Source organism: Diadema setosum, chromosome 4 (genome assembly GCF_964275005.1).
Source record: "Diadema setosum chromosome 4, eeDiaSeto1, whole genome shotgun sequence".
Classification (NCBI taxonomy): Eukaryota; Metazoa; Echinodermata; class Echinoidea; order Diadematoida; family Diadematidae; genus Diadema; species Diadema setosum.
This window is the reverse complement of record NC_092688.1, coordinates 10,596,031-10,619,239: the sequence shown is the minus strand read 5'-3', so window position 1 is coordinate 10,619,239 and position 23,209 is coordinate 10,596,031. Positions and strand designations below refer to the sequence as shown.

The 23,209-nt window shown below is 39.9% G+C and overlaps 1 protein-coding gene across 2 annotated transcripts in view; it reads right to left on the bottom strand.

The window, feature by feature from the left end:
* LOC140227552 (piwi-like protein 1) overlaps positions 1 to 22,973 on the bottom strand; it is a 47,576-nt gene extending 24,603 nt beyond the window's left edge. Inside the window, exons 1-5 of one of the 2 annotated variants that reach the window (XM_072307960.1) lie at positions 22,926 to 22,973; positions 7,403 to 7,659; positions 4,853 to 5,023; positions 2,950 to 3,164; positions 1,969 to 2,090 (exon numbers count right to left, since the gene is read on the bottom strand). In XM_072307960.1, the coding sequence (XP_072164061.1) occupies positions 1,969 to 2,090; positions 2,950 to 3,164; positions 4,853 to 5,023; positions 7,403 to 7,610 (716 nt within the window). In that variant the 5' untranslated portion in view covers positions 7,611 to 7,659; positions 22,926 to 22,973. The remainder of the gene's footprint in view (positions 1 to 1,968; positions 2,091 to 2,949; positions 3,165 to 4,852; positions 5,024 to 7,402; positions 7,660 to 22,925) is intronic. The other variant, XM_072307961.1, reaches the window with a different exon arrangement.
* Positions 22,974 to 23,209: the final 236 nt, after the last annotated feature.

Here is a 23,209-nt window from a genome sequence, read left to right as displayed (position 1 = left end):
TCACAACAATCAGAACTGGCCATCTGGCATCAACAATCCCATGTCTGCACACTGCAAAATGTCTGAGCACTCGGGCTTGGTCTATGTGACAGAGATAGGGTTAACATGCACCCGAACATTCCTCGTTTTACAGTATTTCGAAGCTAAACATGGGCAAATTTGATTTCATCTTTTGATAAAACGGGCCCCAGATATAAGATAATACCTGATATAACAACTAATTTCCCTCATCCCAATGAATTCATTCCTTTTGTTTTGTATTGTGTATTGACTACTGATATAACAAAATATCTGCTATAAAAAAAAAAAAAACATATTGTCTAGGTCCCAAGGATCTTGCTATACTGAGTTTCTACTGTAAATAATTTTTTAACACTTATTTACCAAATGATAACAATATAGGCTGCATTTCTATTACAAAGCATAATTAGAGATACAGTACCAGCGTAAGTACACGATCCAGCTTACTCATGCAGTACTAGCGGAAGTACATGATCTGACTCTCCCAGTCATTGAAAAAGAAATCAGCGGTGATGTAACTAGAAATGTCGCTACAGCGACTGGTTATACCCCCGCCAAACAACATTTCATAAGCTTTGGTCAAAAAACTGAGGAAGTAGTTAAATCCGCAAGATCTTTCCTTGATCTTCTGCCATTAATATGCCGTTACCATGGCAACGTACTTTCGGGTACTGTCGAAAAATGCGTCTTGCACATCTACAACCAAAGGCACACATCTGTACCAAGTTTCATGGAAATTGGGCAAAAACTGAGGAAGTAGTTTGCAACACAAAATTTTCCATCATTTTGGCTCATAATATGTGAGCTGTTACCATGGCAACATACTTTTTGTCACTGTCAAGAAATGTGTCATGCTGACCCATATCCTAAGACAAACATTCAATATGAATTCCATGAGAATTGGAAGAACACTGATGAAGCAGTTTTGCCATGAAGCATTTTGCCCTATATTTTACCAATAACATGCCGTTACCATGGCAACGCACTTTTTGCCACTGCGGAAATATGTGTCTTGCACATTAACATATTCAGATGAACATCTGTACCTAATTTCATAAAAATTGATCAAAAACTGTGGGAGGAGTTCGCGACGCAAGATTTGTACCCATTTTTGCCCATAATATGCCGTTACCATGGCAACGTACTTTTGGGTACTGTCAAAAAATACGTCTTGCACATCTACAACCCAAGGCACACATCTGTGCCAAGTTTTATGGGAATCGGTGGAAAACTGAGGAAGTAGTTCGCGACGCAAGATTTGCAACGGACCGACCGCCCGACCAACCGCCCGACCGTCCACTGATTCCTATATACCCCCTTCAAACTTCGTTTGGCGGGGGTATAATGATTGGCAGAAGTGGAGTTTACCACCAGCAATACATAGGAAAAGCTATTGACTCTGCCTAATCCCCCACCCCTAAAACCTCCCCTAATCCCCCACCCCTAAACCCCCCCCCCCCCCCACCACCTCATTTCACTAAGAGTGAAAGACCAGGAAGTTCTCATTTGTGATTATGTGGGCTAACACGTCCAGGGGTCTGCACAAAACAAAGATCTTTATGTACTGAGCTGGTTCTTGGTAAGTAACGTAACCTCCTCTGATATAAGGCCCCATCATTAACGTGATGTGTCTTACTCTGCCATGTAACATGATCTGTCTGCTCATCGGCAACTGATAAGATTTCTCTTTCGATTAAGAATGGGTCTTACACAAGGTGTGGAAATGTCATACTAGTCTCACAAGAACAAAGACTGGTCAAAGATCAAACACAGACACACTAACCTGCTCAACAGGCAACAATAATAAGTATTTTTGAATTATTCCAAAATCAGAGTGACTTTCATATTCTCTTGTCAATGTATGAGACAGTTTTAATCTTTCCAGGAATGCTCCAACAGAATCAGTGAGACTTGGTAGGTTCGGATTTTAAGTGGTGATCCACTTACTTTCTGAAAAGGACTCCGTAGAGATGCAGGGTGTTAGGGGCCATGGGGTTGAGGGTGGCCACAAGGGTGCACTTGATGTTGACAGCGGAGCCATCTTTCCTTGTCGAGACCAGATTGGTCACCTGGAGAAGAAAATGGCATATGTGAGATTAAAAAATTGGATAAATACAAAACAACTTTTAGGACATACACAATCTGCCATTGGCGAGTGTGAGGCATAAGTGGTCCTATCCATCTTGCCTGTAATGGCCCAAAAAAAAAAAAAAAAATTCAAACTGGCAACAAATTTCACACGTTTCATTCACTTGTGCCCGAGGGGTGAATACTGTATACGCCATAAATATCGCGAGTCTAAATTTTCACGAATCAGGAATTCCCGACGATTTTGCAAGTGGTTAAATTCGCGAACGTGGAGTCCTGTACTGAACGGAGAAATATACATGCGTACGCATCCACATCGGGATCAGAGTCAATATTTTTGTGTGTCTTTCATTTCCTGAATAGCACCTGACTCGCGAAATTTGCAAAAATAAAAACCTCGCGAAATATTCGGCGCATAAAGTAGTCTATGCATGCTCTAAAAACCACAAGGGAAAATGAAGATAGGGAAAGATGTCACAAACTACTGAACACATAGAAAAATTCCTGGTATGGAAATTTTCGCCCATTTCCTGCAGATGGGACATGCTACACAACAGTGATTATGCAACTGCTTGATGCTGAAACAACTGCTTGAAGACAGTAAATAATAGCCTGTGCTTTCTCCTCAACACATTTGCTTACAGACAACTAGCTCATTTCTATGCAAAATGGGATTTGAGTAAGAGGGCTAACTCAGTCAATTGCTACTTTTCATGCATTCAGCAAGGGAAGTTGGAGCAAATAACTTACAACAATAAAATTAAAATCTACCCCACTATCACTGAATGCACAACAGAGTTGTGCCAGTATTCACCAAACAACCACCCCCTCCCCCCTCACCTTCTCGGGAAGCTTGACCATGGAATACATGGTATCCATGTCCAGGGTGTTGTTGGCCCCCAGAAGTTCGCTGTGGGCTCGCAAGAGGGCGAAGCGTGCCCGCGGATTGAGGATCTCCGGCTCAAAGTCCACGCGGTACTGGTAGAGCTGCCAGTTGGGCCGGTTGACCAGCTTGAAGCAGTTTGCAACCAGCTGAATCTGCTGGCCAGAGGTTGCTGAAAGCGTCACAGTGAAAAGGGAAAAAACACACAAAAATAGTCATACATGAGTTAGAATCTTGCCTTAAAAAAAAAAAAGACTAATGGCACATAAAAAGAAAGGACCGACACAATGGCCCGAATTCACGAAGGTGGTACAAATGAAACCATGGTTTAAACCATGGACAAAAACCATGGAGCGCCAAGTGTCGCATGGAATATTTCGTTACGAAATTGGTCATTTTGTCGATGAAATGATTATTTTGTAACGAAATGACACCATTTTGTAACTAAATGAACATTTCGTCCACGAAATGATAATTTTGTTAACAAAACGGTCATTTTGTTGACGAAATGACCAATTTCGTAACAAAATATTCTGTGCGACACTTGGCGCTCCATGGTTTTTGTCCATGGTTTAAATCATGGTTTCTTTTGTACCACCTTCGTGAATTCAGGCCAATAAGTCATGATGAGCAAACTGAACTTAACCTGAATATACTCAGTACTTAACTTCCTGCAATGTGTGGAGACCTTCCCGTAGGTCATAATTTCTTGAGATTCCAAAAAAAAATTGGGATTTAGAAAAAAATACCGAATTATGCTCAATAGGAAAAATAATTTGATATAAGTGAACTAACGGTAATATGAGGTTTTACATTCTCAATACACTATGAAATTTCAGTGGTTGCATACCCCTTTCAAAAAAAGAAGAAAAAATAATAATAAGGGCACTTCACCAGAAGCTAACTTAAAACAAACAATGACTTCATGTATTGATCTCTGACCTTATCATTTCATGCAAATACCTGCCTCTTTATCTTTACCATGAGCCTTTCCAGGCTATGGGTAGAAAAGTGTCTTTTTCTTTTTTCTTTTTTTCTTTTTTTTTTTTTGGGGGGGGGGCAAAGCTCAATAACATTTGTCTTCTACAGGCATTGGCCCAAAATACACTAAGCACATCAACACTCTCTAACAGCAAAATGGGATAAAAACTGAATAAGTATCAAGACAATGAGTAACAGGGACTTTTCAATTTGGTTAATGAGATCGAGGGCATTGAAAGTATCTAGACAAACTTAATACAAAGAAACATAAAGCCTGGGTAACAACCTTCCAGTGGAGAGGCAAAAAACCAAAACAAAACATAGTTTGAATCATTATGAACTATCACATTAAGAACTACACTGTATACCTCATCCATCTTCTTAAGTCACATTTATTGAAAGGGTCTGTTGGGCAGACTAACTCTAGACTGGATAAACAGACAGGGACAATGGACAAGGCTGAAATCATAAATTTCACAAACATACACCAGCTTGCATCTGTCCTGTAATGAAAGAGAGGTCCAAGAGACTTGAAGAGGTTGTAATAATTGTACAAAATGCTGTAACCCTGCTTCAATTTTCCGTCTGTGTGTGAGTAATGAAAACCATATCCACTATTATTAATCACACAAATATGTGAATTTTGCAAATCAGCGAGTATTCACAATTCTCTTCACCTGCAAGTACCAAATCTGCACAAATTTCGTACAATTATTCTCAGTTATTATTCTACTTGCATTGGTGAGTATAGTGATACTACAATGCCACCCTGACCTCATGACCTCTACAGACTTAAAATCAGATTTAATCCTGCTCTTTCACATGTCACATTTGCCACCTACCTACGGTTACATTTCACACAGCACTGGAATTACTCACCTTTCTTATCAAGACCTTCAGGGCGAGTCACCGGTTCGATGATGGGTTCCTCCCGGCGACGGCGTCTGTCGGGCACTGCGCCCCCTACGCCCCCCTCGCCGGCAGCTCCGATGTGCATCTTTGCCATCTGACCGGACAGGTCCTCTCTTGGCTGCTGTGGAGGCGCAGCTGCTGGGCAGCAGGTTGAGTGAGGGGAACACGAGGAAGAAATGTAATTATTTCTGCAAGCTGAAGGGATCACCCTTGCATTGCATATGAATCCACGAAATGCTGCATCGCACCCTACAGGACCACACATTCCTGTGATGCTCGTATTAAAATTCTTATCATATCACGAAATTGACACCTTGGCAGTAACTGATGTGCATGCAAAACCTGTCATCAGCCAAATTTCTTCAATATGTCTTCTGTAGACATACACCTCCCCCTGTTTACAGCCACATCAAATCAGTTCTCTACACCAACACTCCCTCTACATTGAGGATTTGATGAAATATACAATGTAATAATGATAATCAACATTCAGAATTCCCACATTACCTATGGCCTCCTGATGCATCTCTCTTGCAGAAACATAAAAATATGACAATGTTCTCCCATTATCATCCATGGACAACATTCATGGTCAGATTGATACTTAATGAATAGCTGAGTAAAAAGTGATCTTGAAGAAAAAAAAAAAAAAGACTCTTAATTTTGACCCCTGACCTCCCTTGACATAAATGCAATCTGTGATCCATGTTGCCTCACTTGAGGAATGTGGTAATTTGGATTCTAGCAGATGGATGCATTTTCATACATACTTTTACTACATCCTCAAAAACCGGCAGGCTTGGAATGTAGCAGGAGATTACACAAAATACTTCTCCTACTTGACCAGATTTACACTGGACATGTCCTTCTACTTTAACCCTAAAGGGGCCAGGCTTTTTTGGCTATTTGTTTTTTTTTTTTTTTGGCTTTTTTTTTTTTTTTTTGGGGGGGGGGGGGGAATTCCGCCCCCCTGAGATCTCAGCAATCGGTGGTGCGATCGTGATGAAATTTGGCATGCATGAGACCCGCGTCATAATCTACAATATTGTGTCATAAGATTTTTTGAAAAGAGCGATTTCTAATTCTAATTAATTAATTATGCAAATTAAGCTCAAGATCATATTTAAGCCTAATCAAAAGTTGATGAGAGTCTAATTTTTGATCTGTAAATCTGTGTTGGCATATGCAACAACTGTACATCACAAAAACTTTCAAAACTCATTTCAATTCCTATGTATTTTATTGTTTTCAGAATTTCTTATGTATTTCCCTGTTTTTCAACTTTTGCTTTTTCTTTGTTTTTTTATTGGAAATTGTAACTGACCACTTTTCTACCATAATTAGCACAAAACTAATCAATAAAAGTGATTAATTGTAAAAATAATCAGGTTTTTATGACTTTCATGACGGAGCACTGTTTTCCATAGGAAATGCACACAAAATCACAAAATTGTGAACATTTTGGGGCGACATTCCATTACAAAAATGGAAAATGGGTGTGGCTTCGCAAAAGTATGCACGGACGTCGCAAATTTGGTCTCAAAAGTTGCGCGAGACTTGAACACACAAAGTCAAGAAGCCTCACAACGAGGCCTTCTCGCGTTACAGAATTATAGCGCGAAACGTCAAGGGGGCGGATCCCCCCCCCCCCCCCCCGGCCCTTTTAGGGTTAAACAGGCAAGTGTTCATTTATCTCACATGCCCAATAGCAGGCTTTGGTGGTGCAGGACAAGTAGGTTGTTGTTGTTGTTTTAGGAAAGAAAGAAGAGAGAGAGAGAGAGAAAAATGGGGCCCTATACAAATAATTTGCCCCAGACAGCACTTAACATAAACAGACATTATAAATCTTAGAGATTCATAATGTCTGTTTTGAAACAGACATTATAAATCTTAGAGACAAGTAGGCAAAGGGGGCTTGACGCACCTTGCTCAGGATGGTCCCAAAAAGAGCACCGGAAGAATTAAGACAAGAGCACTCTTCATTCTCTACCTTTTTTTTTCCCCCTGCCGTTTTAAAGATTCATTTACCACAAATAACAACTTTGACAGACAGATTTTCACATAAATATACATTTGTACATAGGGCTATACGTTTAGGCTCCTGCCTCTGCTGAAAAAAGAAAGGAGGCATGCCTTTTTTTTTTTTTTTGATTTCTAAATGGCTACGTAATACACTTTACAAAATAATTAGGAGTTAAGTACTTTTCAAGATTTTCTTTTCTTAATGGACTTCACATATGGAAAACTTGATCCGGGAGTCTAAAAACAGTATAACACATTGTGATCTCTCTAAGATATAAAATGTTTTCTTCGTCTTTAAAATAACAAAATAAATATTTCTTGGGGAAAAAAAATCAAATTTTCAGGATTTTAAACTTTTTTCTTAAATTCAAATAAAAGCATAAAAGCAGGCAGCTTAAAATAAGGAAGCGGGCAGAAATGGTAAACATTAGTTTAATTAACTCTGCTTTTATGAGCAATGGGGTAGCCAGTAAAGAGCTTAGACTGTGACTGTACCTCCTGGCCCTGGCTGTGTCGTTCCACCCCGGGACCTTCCTCTCCCAGGCACCGGCATCCCACCCGCATCCTGTGGCACGCTGGGTGGTTCTCTGGGCCTCTGCTCTCCTGGCCGACGTTCAGCAGGGGCTGCTGCCCCAGCAGGGGGTGCAGAAGCACGCCCCCTTCCTCTGGCCCTGCCCCTCGCGCGTCCTGTTGGTTGTGACATCTTGTCTCTATACTATATGGACTTCCACTACAAAGTTTTCCTAATTCACCTGCACAGGTTAGATAAATGAAATCAAGAACAGAAGGTTTTTGTTATACAGTACATGTACTTGCTAATTCCATCAATTAGAAAGCAATAAATTAAGAATGATGCAACATTATATAGACGATGACTGGCGGAGGAGGAAACATACCGAATGTTCCACCCGAAGGGTTTGAAATGCTATTGAGGGACTTTAAATACATGTAGCCTCCCGAAACAGCATTTCAAACCCTGAGGGTGGAACGCTTGGTACATGTTCCTGACAGCAAAAGTCATCATCTGTTAAATTATATGGGTTTGTCAAATGGACGTCAAATGCGTCAACGTCAACCACCAGCACAATGCACTCGATCGCTCGCGCACAGCCAAACTCACTGTGCGCGCACTGCGCGGGTCCTTCTGTCATTTGTTTAAACGTGAAAATGTTTTCCCATGGGAGAACATTACAAAAATGTTCTGCTCATGGGCGGACATAACCAATGTGCCTCCATCACGTGACTGTGTTTAGCCAATCACTAACTGGTATTTGACTAACCCACTTACATGATGTTGTTCTTACTACCATATCCAAGAGGGCAGAAACATAGACTCTCCTACACACTGCTAAATACAGATGTATGAATGTGCATACATGCTGCGTGTACTCTAGCCTTTTGACAAGGCCATGGCTGCGGAATGAGACTAACTCGCCACACCGAGCACACTGCAAGAAGCGGGTGAATGCGAGACCGAGTGACGCAGCCACGAGGCCTTTTGAAAGCTGGGGTTTTTTTCCCTACCGCCTCCAGACGAATGTGAGTATGAATTATTCATATATTCATGAGTCAGACCACAGTTGGTATGCTAATGAGGACGTGTCAACGCTGGCAATGCAGGCAGCTACCTCAGGTAGGCAGCGCCTTCTGGATATGGATGAGCGAGCCGCCGACAGGCATACTTATGCATATTCATTAGATGTGACAACACTGCGAGCAATGCGGTCGCTGATTGGCTGTTACCTTTTTGGTAGCAGAATCGGCGAGAAACAAGGCTCGAGATAACAAATTCATGTCAGGTTTCGAAAGGCCTCGGGGCTGCGCCTCTCAGTCTCGCGTTCACCCATTCTCTCGCAGTTAGTCTCTTTTTCAGTCATGAGGCCTTGATAAAAGGCTACATGTACTCATGCTACAGACTGACAATTATATTTTCCTTTACTACACAGCATTCAATTGTAGATATTATTGTACTTCATGGAGCTAAGGAATTTATGATTACTACAATGGTAGAAGTTAAAATGGAAGATTTTAGCTCCTACATGTACATATTTGAAGATGAATTGAACCACTTTCTGTAGTCTTTTTCCCATATAATTCATTGTATACAAAGTGAAATTCAGGGATACAAACTTATCGTTAATAATAGAATTCATGGGAATTCACCATTCATCATCATGGTTCTTAGCGGACAAACTAAAAGGCTCTGATCCTTCTATCTTCATTAACAATGTTTCTGCAATCAAATGCAACTACAGTACTGTATACGCCGAATATTTCACGAGGTTTTTATTTTCGCGAATTTCGCGAGTCGGGTGCTATTCGCGAAATTAAAGACACGCGAAAATATCAACTCTATTCTCGATGTGAATTTGACGTACGCATATACATTTCTTCATTCAGTACAGGACTCCACGATCGCGAATTTAACCACTCGCGAAATCGTCGGCAATTCCCAATTCGCGAAAATTTACACTCGCAAAATATATGGCATATACAGTACTTCCTACATAGTTATAAATTTGTAACCTTTGTATTCACTTCTTAAAGGTACTAGCCCACATTTGCAAACCCACGAAAATCAAAACTGCATAAAACAGGTCCAATATGACTTCAAGTACAAGTTATAACAGTAACATACCTCACCTGTCGCTCTTTGTCTATACCATTCGATAAAAGAGAGAAAATCATCCGTTTTAAAATCAATTTTCAAACCGAGTCAACCCGACCCAAAATCGAATTACGAGCGTGGGCTATACAGTAGCTACGTACATTGTACATGTAACACGTACGTGGACCGGAGCTAGCGAGCGTTATACGCATGCATACGGATTATGGTGCATTTCATTTATTTTTATGAAGTAATGGACTAATTGGAACGAAATTTTGCACAGGTGTTACTGCAATCATACCCAAACTCCATGCTAACTATGAGACCAATTGCTGCAGGTTTACAAATGTGGGCTAATACCTTTAAACACTTCCCAATTTCCAGCAGGTTCCAGTACACAACTTTGCACGTACAATGCAGTCTACATTGTATCTGCCACCTAACATCATAAAACATGCTGTTTTACATTCATAGCATAATTTGGAACAATCCTTGGAACGGGTCCTTCTGTCATTTGTTTAAACGTGAAAATGTTTTCCCATGGGAGAACATTACAAAAATGTTCTGCTCATGGGCGGACATAACCAATGTGCCTCCATCACGTGACTGTGTTTAGCCAATCACTAACTGGTATTTGACTAACCCACTTACATGATGTTGTTCTTACTACCATATCCAAGAGGGCAGAAACATAGACTCTCCTACACACTGCTAAATACAGATGTATGAATGTGCATACATGCTGCGTGTACTCTAGCCTTTTGATAAGGCCTTGTGGCTGCGGAATGAGACTAACTCGCCACACCGAGTACACTGCAAGAAGCGGGTGAATGCGAGACCGAGTGACGCAGCCACGAGGCCTTTTGAAAGCTGGGGTTTTTTTCCCTACCGCCTCCCGACGAATGTGAGAATGAATTATTCATATATTCAGGAGTCAGACCGCAGTTGGTATGCTTATGAGGACGTGTCAACGCTGGCAATGCAGGCAGCTACCTCAGGTAGGCAGCGCCTTCTGGATATGGATGAGCGAGCCACCGACAGGCATACTGTATGCATATTCATTAGATGTGACAACACTGCGAGCAATGTGGTCGCTTGATTGGCCGTTACCTTTTTGGCAGCAGAATCGGCGAGAAACAAGGCTCGAGATAAAAAATTCATGTCAGGTTTCGAAAGGCCTCGGGGCTGCGCCTCTCGGTCTCGCGTTCACCCATTCTCTCGCAGTTAGTCTCTTTTTCAGTCATGAGGCCTTGATAAAAGGCTACATGTACTCATGCTACAGACTGACAATTATATTTTCCTTTACTACACAGCATTCAATTGTAGATATTATTGTACTTCATGGAGCTAAGGAATTTATGATTACTACAATGGTAGAAGTTAAAATGGAAGATTTTAGTTCCTACATGTACATATTTGAAGATGAATTGAACCACTTTCTGTAGTCTTTTTCCCATATAATTCATTGTATACAAAGTGAAATTCAGGGATACAAACTTATCGTTAATAATAGAATTCATGGGAATTCACCATTCATCATCATGGTGCTTAGCGGACAAACTAAGGCTCTGATCCTTCTATCTTCATTAACAATGTTTCTGCAATCAAATGCAACTACTGTAAAAGTGGAAATTTTCGCGGTGTTGAAATTTTCGCGCAACCAGAAACTAGCGCGCAAATAAAAACACGCGAATATTTTTGCTTGCCATACGTTCCTGTGCGTGATGTCTTGATTCCGCGGAATTAAAAACACGCGAAACTCTTCTGACCCGGCCTAGCGCGAAAAATTAGTCGCGCGAAAATATCCACTTTTACAGTACAGTACTTCCTACGTAGTTATAAATTTGTGACCTTTGTATTCACTTCTTAAAGGTACTAGCCCACATTTGCAAACCCACGAAAATCAAAACTGCATAAAACAGGTCCAATATGACTTCAAGTACAAGTTATAACAGTAACATACCTCACCTGTCGCTCTTTGTCTATTATCATTCGATAAAAGAGAGAAAATCATCGTTTTAAAATCAATTTTCAAACCGGGTCAACCCGACCCAAAATCGAATTACGAGCGCGGGCTATAGCTACGTACGTTGTACATGTAACACGTACGTGGACCGGAGCTAGCGAGCGTTACACGCATGCATACGGATTACGGTGCATTTTCATTTATTTTTATGAAAGTAATGGACTAATTGGAACGAAATTTTGCACAGGTGTTACTGCAATCATACCCAAACTCCATGCTAACTATGAGACCAATTGCTGCAGGTTTACAAATGTGGGCTAATACCTTTAAACACTTCCCAATTTCCAGCAGGTTCCAGTACACAACTTTGCACGTACAATGCAGTCTACATTGTATCTGCCACCTAACATCATAAAACATGCTGTTTTACATTCATAGCACAATTTGGAACAATCCTTCACGAGCCCCAGAAAAAAAAAGAAAAAAAGGCTTGTCCTCAAAGTCATTAAATTATTTTTCCGACAAGGATATTACACATTTCAATGAATAAACCAGCAAAGCTTGTAAAAAATAGAATGTTTCCACAGAACATACATGCTGCCATACCACACGTAAAAAGATATGAGTTCATGGGACTATTACTTAAAACTCTCACACCTCTGGAAAAGACAGCCTAGCAACACTCACACAAAATTAGCATAACACTCTTACACACGCTCTGTGCAAAAACTACCATCACAAAGGTAGGATCTTTGATTGCATAGTTTAGACCATGCAAAACACTTACAAACTTGTACTTGCATCATCGTGAACAATGCATGCTCTGATATTCTCATCTATCAGCACACAGGCATTTGGTGTTGCCAAATTTCAAACTACAACAGGTTTATAAACAGTGACGATTATCATCTCAAGCAAATGAATGTACAACACAACCCACCAGAAACAGCCACTCAGCAGAAATACTCAGCATCAACAGGTAATCTTGAGCAGTGTGAACATTCAACAATCCATGAAAACAGTGCTACATGTTTCTGCATTCAAATGCAACTACTTCCTGCAGTGCTACACTGCACGCTAAATTCTTGAAAATAATTCAAAGTAACTGATTGGTAATCTACAGTCGAAGTGGGAACGGGCCTCAGTGGGTCAACATGTATTGCGAAATCCCACAAGCCAGTGGGAAGAGTGTTTCGCAATATTCAGAGTCACATGGTATGCAAATTACTCATCTATCACTGACACACAACAACCACTACACAGCTGATGTGTCTTCTACCATAGATACACTGCACAGGTTGAATGCATCCAAAGATGCATTGCATTGTGTGATAATTGCATTATATGATAACTGCATTATTATTATTATAATATTATTACCATTTATTCGACCAGGTAAAGAATATAGGATACATATCATTAACATCACAAACATGAAACAAAAACCAGAATGAACATTACAAAGAATACACTGTACTGTACACGTTACACAAAATGAAAATGAAATGAATGGAGACTACATGAGGGTCAGGGCACACAAAAGTAAATACATTTACTATTGCCCGTAGGCATGTGAACCCACACATGTTGCCCCTAAAGAAACATTTAACAATCATTAAAAAATTATCACTCAACCCCTGATCCCCAACCCTTAACTCCATAATCCTTATCAAACTTCAAAACATAAAAAAACACTATACAATTCCAATATAATCATCCAACCCTTGACTTCATTTATAAATATATTCATACATTAATTTCAAAAACTGAAAAAAAAAATACAATGTCAACATAAATGTAGGAGATTCCTGGATTTCCACCCGACCCCCAACCCTAAACCTCTAACCTCTTTAAACATAATCATCATTGTCGTCAGCATAAAAATAAAAATGAAACACATGATTACAAATCAAAACTAAAACGATCACTCTAATATCACTATAATATTCTGATGCTCTCACACTACACTAAATCACAGGCTCCCAGAAAAGTGTTCTATCACATGTTACAGAACTACACAGGTGTATAACGGCCCTTACCTACTTTTCACACGCCCAACAAAGAACTGTTGCTCTGGGTATTAATACAAGGGTACTGCCTGATTGCCACTAAGAGGATTATCTATGGTCTGCCAGACAGCCTGGTATTCTTCAGGGAGAGGGGAAAGCAGGTACATTGTTTGAACAATGGACTGGTGCACAACCTATTCTTATTAACTGCTCCTGATGAACGCTTACCAGTGTTTTGCTTGGCATAAGTTCCTATCAAAAGACATCCAAGACTGAATTTTCAAATACTAGTACACAATGGCTAATTGATTTAGAAGCCTCCTTACAAAAGACACACACACACACACACACGTGCACACTGTACACACTGAAGTTGGGCACAGTTCCCGAGATCCATGGACAAGTCACAAGTTCTTGTCAGCACCATGCAGCCTCTATCTTGTGTCTCTGGGATGTGTATACCAGTGTCCATCCTTAAAGGGACTGTACAGTACTGGTTGAGGTGGGGATTCATGTTTTGAACATTCCTATTTAAAGTGAGATAATGAAAAGCCTCTTATGAAAGAATATGTAATTTTAAGAAGGATTCAACATTTGATGAAAATTGGTTTTCAAATGGCTGAGATATCCCAAAAAGTGCTAATAATAAAAGGCGACATGCCACAACTTTATTAGGATCTCTTTGTTTCACCTTGTTTTTGGATATCTCGGCCATTTAAAAAAAGATTTTCATCGAATAAACTTTTGATACCCCTTAGAATTGCATTCTCTTTGACATCTCATAGAGTGGTTTCTGAATATCTCGCAAAACGCTAAAAGCTAAATCCTAACCTCGACCAGAACTGTACACACCCTTTAACCCATTGAAGATATGTGTAAGTCCCACATAGGCCTTTAACCCTGTTGAAGACAGTCCCAAGTTTACTCAGGCAAGTGTCTATGGGAAATGTAGTAAAATCTGCCTGTTCTCAACAGGTCAACAAACCAAAGTATGAATGCTTTATTGTACTGTCCTCCTGTATTTTCCTCTTCCTGCATACTATTACTACACATATCTAGAGGCTCCCACAGCAGTCATGTGGGCTCTGTCATGGAGTATGACCTCAAAGTTTCCGTCTGCTCTGGGTCAATTTTGAGCTGACCTTTGCAAGGTTTATGTACAGTCACAGTACAGAAGTTTCTCATTCTTTTATGCATACTGGCTGACACTCCAGGCCATCAACATTCTTGGGCAGTCCCTAAACAACACATTGGCCCGAACTGATGAAGGTGGTACAAATGAAACCATGGTTTAAACCATGGACAAAAACCATGGAGCGCCAAGTGTCGCAAGGAATATTTCGTTGCGAAATCAGTCATTTCGTCGATGAAATTATTATTTTGTAACGAAATGACAACATTTTGTAACTGAATGAGCATTTTGTCCACGAAATGATAATTTGGTAAACGAAATGGTTATTTTGTCGACGAAATGACCAATTTCGTAACGAAATATTCCGTGCAAAACTTGGCGCTCCATGATTTTTGTCCATGGTTTACACCATGGTTTCATTTGTACCACCTTCGTGAATTCGGGCCAGAGAGTTTACTCTCTCTGTAAGGGTCCAGATCTCCAACCCAAACAACATCATGTCTATTTGCTGCCAGCAGGTGTGAACTTCACACCTCTGAATTGATCACCGAATACATGAACGTAGTGTATTGCCACCAGCATTTAGTAACAATTATAATCATCCAGTTTGTTTGAAGACACTTGTGGAAACAAATCCAGGCAATGGGAGTTGCACTTGATTTGATCAGGGAGGTGTTTCCTCTCACCTCCCTGATTTGATCCTTGTTCCTGCAGCCAAGTAAATTGAATATTTATTGCTGTTCTTCTTCAATGATATTGATAATACAACCAGCTGATGTTATGGCTGGAGGATAATGTCTTTCTTTATGGTACAGTGAGTTCTAACCTTTAAATTGTACACTATATCTCCTACCATCAGTAGATATACTGTAAAACGAGGAATGTTTGCGTGCATTTCAATTTCACAAATTTCGAGCGAGGCAAGATTCGCGAATTTAAAATGCATGTGAAAGTGTTTGGTCTACACTGTACACATTGAATGTTAGAGGGAACTCGCGAAAATTTCATGCCACCAAAAAGGCCATCAGCTCAAATTCGCAAAAAATTTCATGCCATGAATATTTCATGTATTACAGTAAACATCTAAAGTGGCAACTGATTTTCATGTGTGAGCTTCCTCCTCTGTCATTATCCTTGTTCAGTGTAATTTGTCTAGGTTTTTTTTTTTTTTTTTTTTCCAGTGTACAGTCAAACCTGTCTATACATAGTAGTGAATAATAATAATAATAATAATAAAATAATAATGATAATAATAATAATAACAATAATAATAAAAATAATAATAATGATAATAATAATAATAATAATAATAATAATAATAATAATAATAATGATTAAAAAAAAAAAACTTTCTCTCCACTACCACAAGATAAAAGCTCAGGTGTCACATAATGACAACATGAACAATAAAAACACTACAGCTGTAGGGTTTTTTTTCTTCTTTTTTTTGCTGTTTCTTCAGCTTTTGTTAAAGGACAAGTTCACCTTCATAAACATAAGGATTAAGAGAATGCAACAATATTAGTAGAACACATCAGTGAAAGTTTGAGGAAAATTGGACAATCGAATCAAAAGTTATGAATTTTTAAAATCGTTGTGTTTGAAACGCTGGATGAGGAGACTACTACAGGTCGTGAGTGAAATGCGTACAATAGTATAAAGAAAATATAAAGAAAATTCAACATATTTTCACTTTTTTGCATAATAAAAGAAGAGCACTTGACTTGCCTCTTTCTAAAGGCAGGGGGAATAATATTACCCATAACATTTGTCGGTAATGAGTCACGGGAATGTGTACTTTTTTCAAAAGATGAAATTTTGTGAAATTCTCTTTATATTTTCCTTATATTGTTGTACGCATGTGACATCTAAGTTATTCATACACTGCAGTAGTCTTCTCATCCAGTGGTTACTGCACAAAAACTTCAAAAATTCATAACTTTTGAACGGATTGTCCAATTTTCCTCAAACTTTCAATGATGTGTTCTACTAATATTGCTACATTCTCTCAATCCTTATGTTTATGAAGGTGAACTTGTCCTTTAAGTTCAGTTCGAATATCACATGATAATCATGCGCATGCTGGCACAGCGCGAAGAGAAATTTTGTCTCATGTTAAATACAGTTTGTACAACATTAGAACAACAACACAGATTCTCACACACGAGAAGGGGAAGCTGGGTTGAACAACACTTTGTTGTTGTTGTTGTTGTTGTTGTAACTGTATGGTTTGTTCGTTTGCGGTTGCTCTTTTGACGCCCAGGCAAAGGTAAAAAAGAAACTAGAGATTGTAATTTGTCATCACTGACAAATCAAGGTGATCCGATTTTTTTTTTTAAATCAATGATTCGAGTCCTGATCGCAATAGGCATGACCATACAAGTTTCAAAAGTGTTTAGAGACAATGGCCGTGTGATATTTGGATTCTCATTTAGAAAAGGGAGTCATATCTGCCATCTTTGGTACCAAATTCTGTATACACTATAACGAAGATACAGCAACAAGTACATATGACCTTTAACCCACCTTTGCATTGCCAAGATGGCACCTGAGGAAAAAGGGGTTATTTTGTGAAATGATTCTTGCGACATCGTCTATACGTGTAAAAAATATGGGAAAGATAGGACAGGTATTCACCAAGATACAGGATGAAACATTTATGACCTTTGACCCTAATTTACATACCCAAGATGGTGTCCGATCAAGTAGTTGTTATTTTATGAAATAATGTGCGTGACATGAACTAAACACGTGCAAAGTATGGGGGTGATAAGGGCTGTTTTTCTTAAGTTATTGCAAAGAAAGTTGCAGAAAGAAAGAAATATCTGAATACATCGAAGATAAGCTTTAATTTCAACCAAGTTTTTTAACGTGATCCCGACATCGTATGAAAACACGAAGAGCACAGTAGTGATAGCGCAAAGTCTTAGCTACAACATATTAAAATCTGGGAGAAATTCACCGAAGGGTAAGTGAGCTAGTGCTCGATAAAGACAATCAGGTCAATTTTCACATTTAAAAAAAATCCCTCCCATAGAGATAACACGTCATAACGAAGATACAGACAGAAGTACATATGACCTTTGACCCCAATTTGCACAGACAAGATGGCATCTGAGCAAAGAGTAATTATTTTGTGAAATGATCCTTGTCTTTGCGTCTTTGCGTGTGCAAAATATGGGAAAGATAGAACATGTATTCACCAAGATACAGGATGAAACATTTATGACCTTTCACCCTAATTTACATACCTAATTACATACCTAATTTACATTTCTGATCAAGTAGTTGTTATTTTATGAAATAATGTACGTGACATGAACTAAACATGGGGAAAATATGGTGGTGATAGGGGCTGTTTTTCTTGAGTTATTGCAAAGAAAGTTGCAGAAAGAAAGAAATATCTCAATACATCGAAGATAAGCTTTAATTTCAAACAAAATTTTTGACGTGATCCAGACATCGTATGAAAAAACGAAGGGCACACTTACGGTAGCGTAAAGTCTCAGCTACAATGTACTGAAATCTGGAAGAAATTTACCGAAGGGTAAGTGAGCTAGTGCTCGATAAAGATAGTCATGTCAATTTTCATTTCCAGAAAAAATGCACTCCCACAGAGATAACACGTAAACTGATCAAAAGTGACAAGATTACTTTCAATCCATTTTTACGAGGTAATGCCGTCATCCAATCAAAATTTTGTTATGTTATTTTTGAAAGAACATTAAATAAGCTACAACATACTGAAATCTGGGTGAAAATTGACAAAGGACTAGTGAGATACGCTCGAATAAACTTGAAATTTGATGACGTCATTTTGAAAATTCACTTTTTTTACTTTATTAAGAAATTTGATATCTTTTAATCATTTTGCCAGCATTGCCACCCCATGAAATGACATGTACAACTCATCAGCTTTCAAAATATGTAAAGAAAATGGTCACCGTCCATCCTGACGAGTAAAATCGGATTTAAAATTGGCGATTTTTTGTCATAGTTGCACTGTATATCGCCATTGACGCGCGCGCGGAATTTCAACTTTGACGGGCCCGTATGACGTCACATTGCGTCGGATTGACTTGAAACTTGGTATAAATATTCCTTGACATTTCAGACATCCGATCAAAGTGAAAAAACGGGAAATTTCTATTGCATATGAGCTGTGCGTGCGTATATGTGCGCGCGCGTACGCTTCCGTCCGATTTTTTCAATTTTTCAAAAAATGCTCCAAATAATCTGAAACGTGTGCAAAAAAATTTTGAGCTCGATTGGAGCATACACATATTTCAACGTGCGCGTATGCGCACGTTTTAAGAGAAAATATGAATTTTGAGAACATGAGTAGAATGCGCATAACTTGAAATGTGACATAAATTTAATTGAAAAATTCTATTCCATTAATGAGATATGATTGAGAATGTGTTTTCATATAATGACGTCATAGTAACGTCACGGTCGACTGATCACAATGATACATTAGATTTGTTGTCTTTGGGACATGATGCATACATGGTATAATTTTGAAATTGATAGGCAGCGGACTTTCTGAGCTAACCTCTGCACAACTTTTGCGGAGAAATAAAGAAATAAAGAAGAAGAAAGAATCAGTACAGATACAGAAGGTGATCCGAGAGGATACTCGGATCACCTAAAAATATCACCTACATGAATAGTGTCCTCTAACCATAGATTTCAGTAGGCAACACATAGTAGTAGAAAGTCTAGTAGATTCTATTCTACATTCACTTTAGCCATACACTTTACTAGCTTGGCTCCAGACAATCTAAAACCTAGATTTCTACATCAAACTATGATTGTCTATCCTAGCTCTAGTTCTGAACCCTGGCTTGCTAACTTTGGCACCTTTTTTTTTTTTTTTTTTTTGTGCTGGCTACAGTCATTGTCACTGTAACGACCAACATTTTTTATTTTTCATTTTTTCCTTTTAATAACTTTTTCTTATTTATTTCTTTATTTTATTATCAAAAAAAAAAAAAAAAAAGGTTCTGCTGTTCCAGTTTTGGATACACTTGTGTACGTATTGCAGGGCTGTACATTAACCAAAAGATTGGTCTGTATCTTGTTGAGGATACATTGTGTGTTCTGCAGAGACTGCATCTGGCTTCGCGGAATCCCCTTTAATATACAGACCAAAGGCTGTCCTAGGGGTAACTGGGGGAGGGGGGGGGGGGGACTTTAGCACTGAAAAAGATTCATCGGTGATCAGTTATTATCCAAATTATGCATTATGCGCTTGTACAAAACTACATATCCTACATTACATAATGGTTATCACCCTGTGTTATGTTGCGTGTTTCACATAATTGCATGTCGTAGGGAGGGATGCTCTAGCACGAAAACAGATTCCCCATATCACCAGATATAAGCGTATGCAGTGTGTGCACTTACATTGTAAGTTGTACCTTTGGATATCACCATGTGCTAGCGTATTGACATATTAAATACATGTACTATTATATTAGCGTGTTGACAAGCTGGTAGCTGTGTCCTTTTCTATGAAAATTCCACTCAAGTCTTTTATTTTTCAAATAGCTGGTGAGCACATTGTAGTCATAAAATGTTAATTTTACTATTCAAACTCAGATTTGCCAATCTAGGACTGCGAATTAGACACAATTGAGAAGGGTGCTCCGGACCTACAAAACATGTAGGTCTACCTCACCCAATTCTCCATAGGGACAGTGGTTAAGTGTCCCCTTACAGCGCGAGCGCCGTATGGGGATCGCTTCCACCTGTCTACAGAGGAGAGCTGTTAATAATAAAATGATAAAATACTCCTCCAGACAGACAAATTTTTCTGTCTAGGTTGCATAAACATTAACCCATTTTTTCTGGATCTGGACCAGCCAAGTGGAAGCAGGCACGATTACAGGACACACAGGACTCAAGAGTCCCTCTCCGTTTAATAGTCTCATTCAGTAGACAGTTCCAGCCCTTGATTTGATGCCATGTGGAATGTTCCTAAAATAATTGCATACATTCACATTACAGCACTGTAATACTGTTCCAAGCTCACATAAACATCTGGTACATTAAATTTAAATGTTTAGGCTTCTACCAACCTTAGATTGTAGTGGGCAAGCTTTCGTCCTACTCCTGAGGACTTTCTCAAATATAATAAAGAAAAATAAAGGAATCACTTTGGATCAGAAGGATTAATCCAGCTCTCAATAGACTCTGTCTATACCCTCTTACCCATCTATGGTCCAGTGATCAACAAAGACAGCAACGGCAGCAAGATAACACCTCACTGCATTAAAGGCTTGAGAAAGTCCTCAGGAGTAGGACGAAAGCTTGCCCACTACAATCTAAGGTTGGTAGAAGCCTAGACAGAAAGATCCGCCTGTCCGGAAGAGTCTTTTTTTTGACGTTATCGCTCTCCTCCGTAGACAGACGGAAGTTAATAGTACACATCGCTGTGTGGATGGTCAAGTAGAAGCCTAACTGCGACCAGCAGCCCCAAACGCGTAGCGTAATAAGGCTGCAGACTGTAGCATTCAGGATCATGACAGGGGTAGTATCGCGGATGAATATCATCTCAAAATCGAAAAATTTCTTCAATTTGAAGACTTACAAGTGAAGATAAAGTGATGACAACAGGTATTACGTGCAATGTTTGGTTCTGCCAATAGTCCCTTTCTGTTCGAATTGATGACTTAATGTGACTCGATCGAGAGGAACCTGGGAGAGCTACATGTACACTGAATTAACTGAATTGATGGCCAGCGCATGCGCACACATCACATGCACACAAATTTCAAATCCATTCACCGGATAAGATGTCTGTGTGCGCATGCGCTGGCCGTCAATTCAGTCATAGCTCTCCCAGGTGTGTTCCTCTCGACCGAGTCACATTAAGTCATCAATTCGAACTGAAAGGGACTGCTATTGGCAGAACCAAACGTTGCACGTTACCTATTGTCAACACTTCCAACTTCACCTGTGGTACGAGTGTAAGTCTTCAAATTGAAGAAATTTTCGATTTTAAGATGATATTCATCCACGATACTACCCCTGTCATGATCCTGAATGCTACACAGTACAGTCCGCAGCCCCATCTATGTAGCATTACGCTATGCGTTTAAATTTGGGGCTGCTGGTCGCAGTCAGTAATTTATTGTCATCCCCAACCGATGAAAGTTTTCAGTATTATCTGGTACATCAGTTCGGGAAACCCACTCACAAGGGGGGCCCCCTCCTTATAAGTAACCCGTCCCCCTTATAAGTAACCCCGTCCCCCTTATAAGTAACCCCCGGGGCACCCCTTATAAGGAGTCTCCACGCTGTTTTGCAATGCAACGCGAAAATGAAAGGACTGCGGCAATTCGCTTGATTATGTCCATAAAGCTTCACAAGTTTCCTAGTTACTCACGAAATTTGAGCAAAATCGGTTTGAGGCATCATATCTAAAATCAGGGATTTAAATGCGATGTCAAACGACCCATGCGAATGCTGAAATGCGAGCGATTACTGGCGTGAGTGTCGCCAGGCGCGGCGGCGCGGCAATGTTTGAGTGCAGACGTGGCGACTGACCTCCGTACTCAGTCGCCACGTCTGCACTCAAGCATTGCCGCGCCGCCGCGCCTGGCGACACTCACGCCAGTAATCGCTCGCATTTCAGCATTCGCATGGGTCATTTGACATCGCATTTAAATCCATGATTTTAGATATGATGCCTCAAACCGATTTTGCTCAAATTTCGTGAGTAACTGGGAAACTTGTGAAGCTTTATGGACATAATCAAGCGAATTGCCGCAGTCCTTTCATTTTCGCGTTGCATTGCAAAACAGCGTGGAGACTCCTTATAAGGGGTGCCCCGGGGGTTACTTATAAGGGGGACGGGGTTACTTATAAGGGGGACAGGTTACTTTTAAGGAGGGGCCCCCCTTGTGAGTGGGTTTCCCGAACTGACATTGGGTATGCTTGCGTTGACGAGATTCATACATTCACATGCTGCAAGCGAGAGAGAAATTATTTGAGCGTTATAAAGAATTTCCTTTCATGGGTTCAGCACCACATGCACCACTTCAAAAGAGCGTATCGTGCCCATGCACGCCATACCAGTAGTAACAGCACTACACATCTCAAACAGAGCCCCTGCACGCACAGCAAACCCCGTTGGCAATGCCACATGGCTCAGTCTCACTCCTCAACATCACTCAGAAAGTGTAAGTTTACAATCGTTAAATAGCTCGAAGACACAAATTTCACTCATGGCAACAATGCAACATAAACTAATGCAACATACAAAACTTTCTTCTCGAAATGTTACGAAGCCTAACCTGAAATTTTGGCATATTTACTTCATCCTTTCAGGAGTAAAAGCGCTCACTCAGCTCGGTCGATCTTGGATCAGGGTACTCGATCTACGTCGTCGAGGTCCGATCGATCCGGTCCACCCGGCCCACGCAGGTCACTTGCTTGCGTGCAGTGCTAGGTCGAGTTGTGTGTTATGTGTGTAGGATCTTTTGGATGCATAGTAAGTTGTTCATGCAGCTACCCCACAGCTACTAGCTAGCGCAGTGTGTCGATTTTCGGTACGGTCTGTGTACTCGGTCGTATCGTT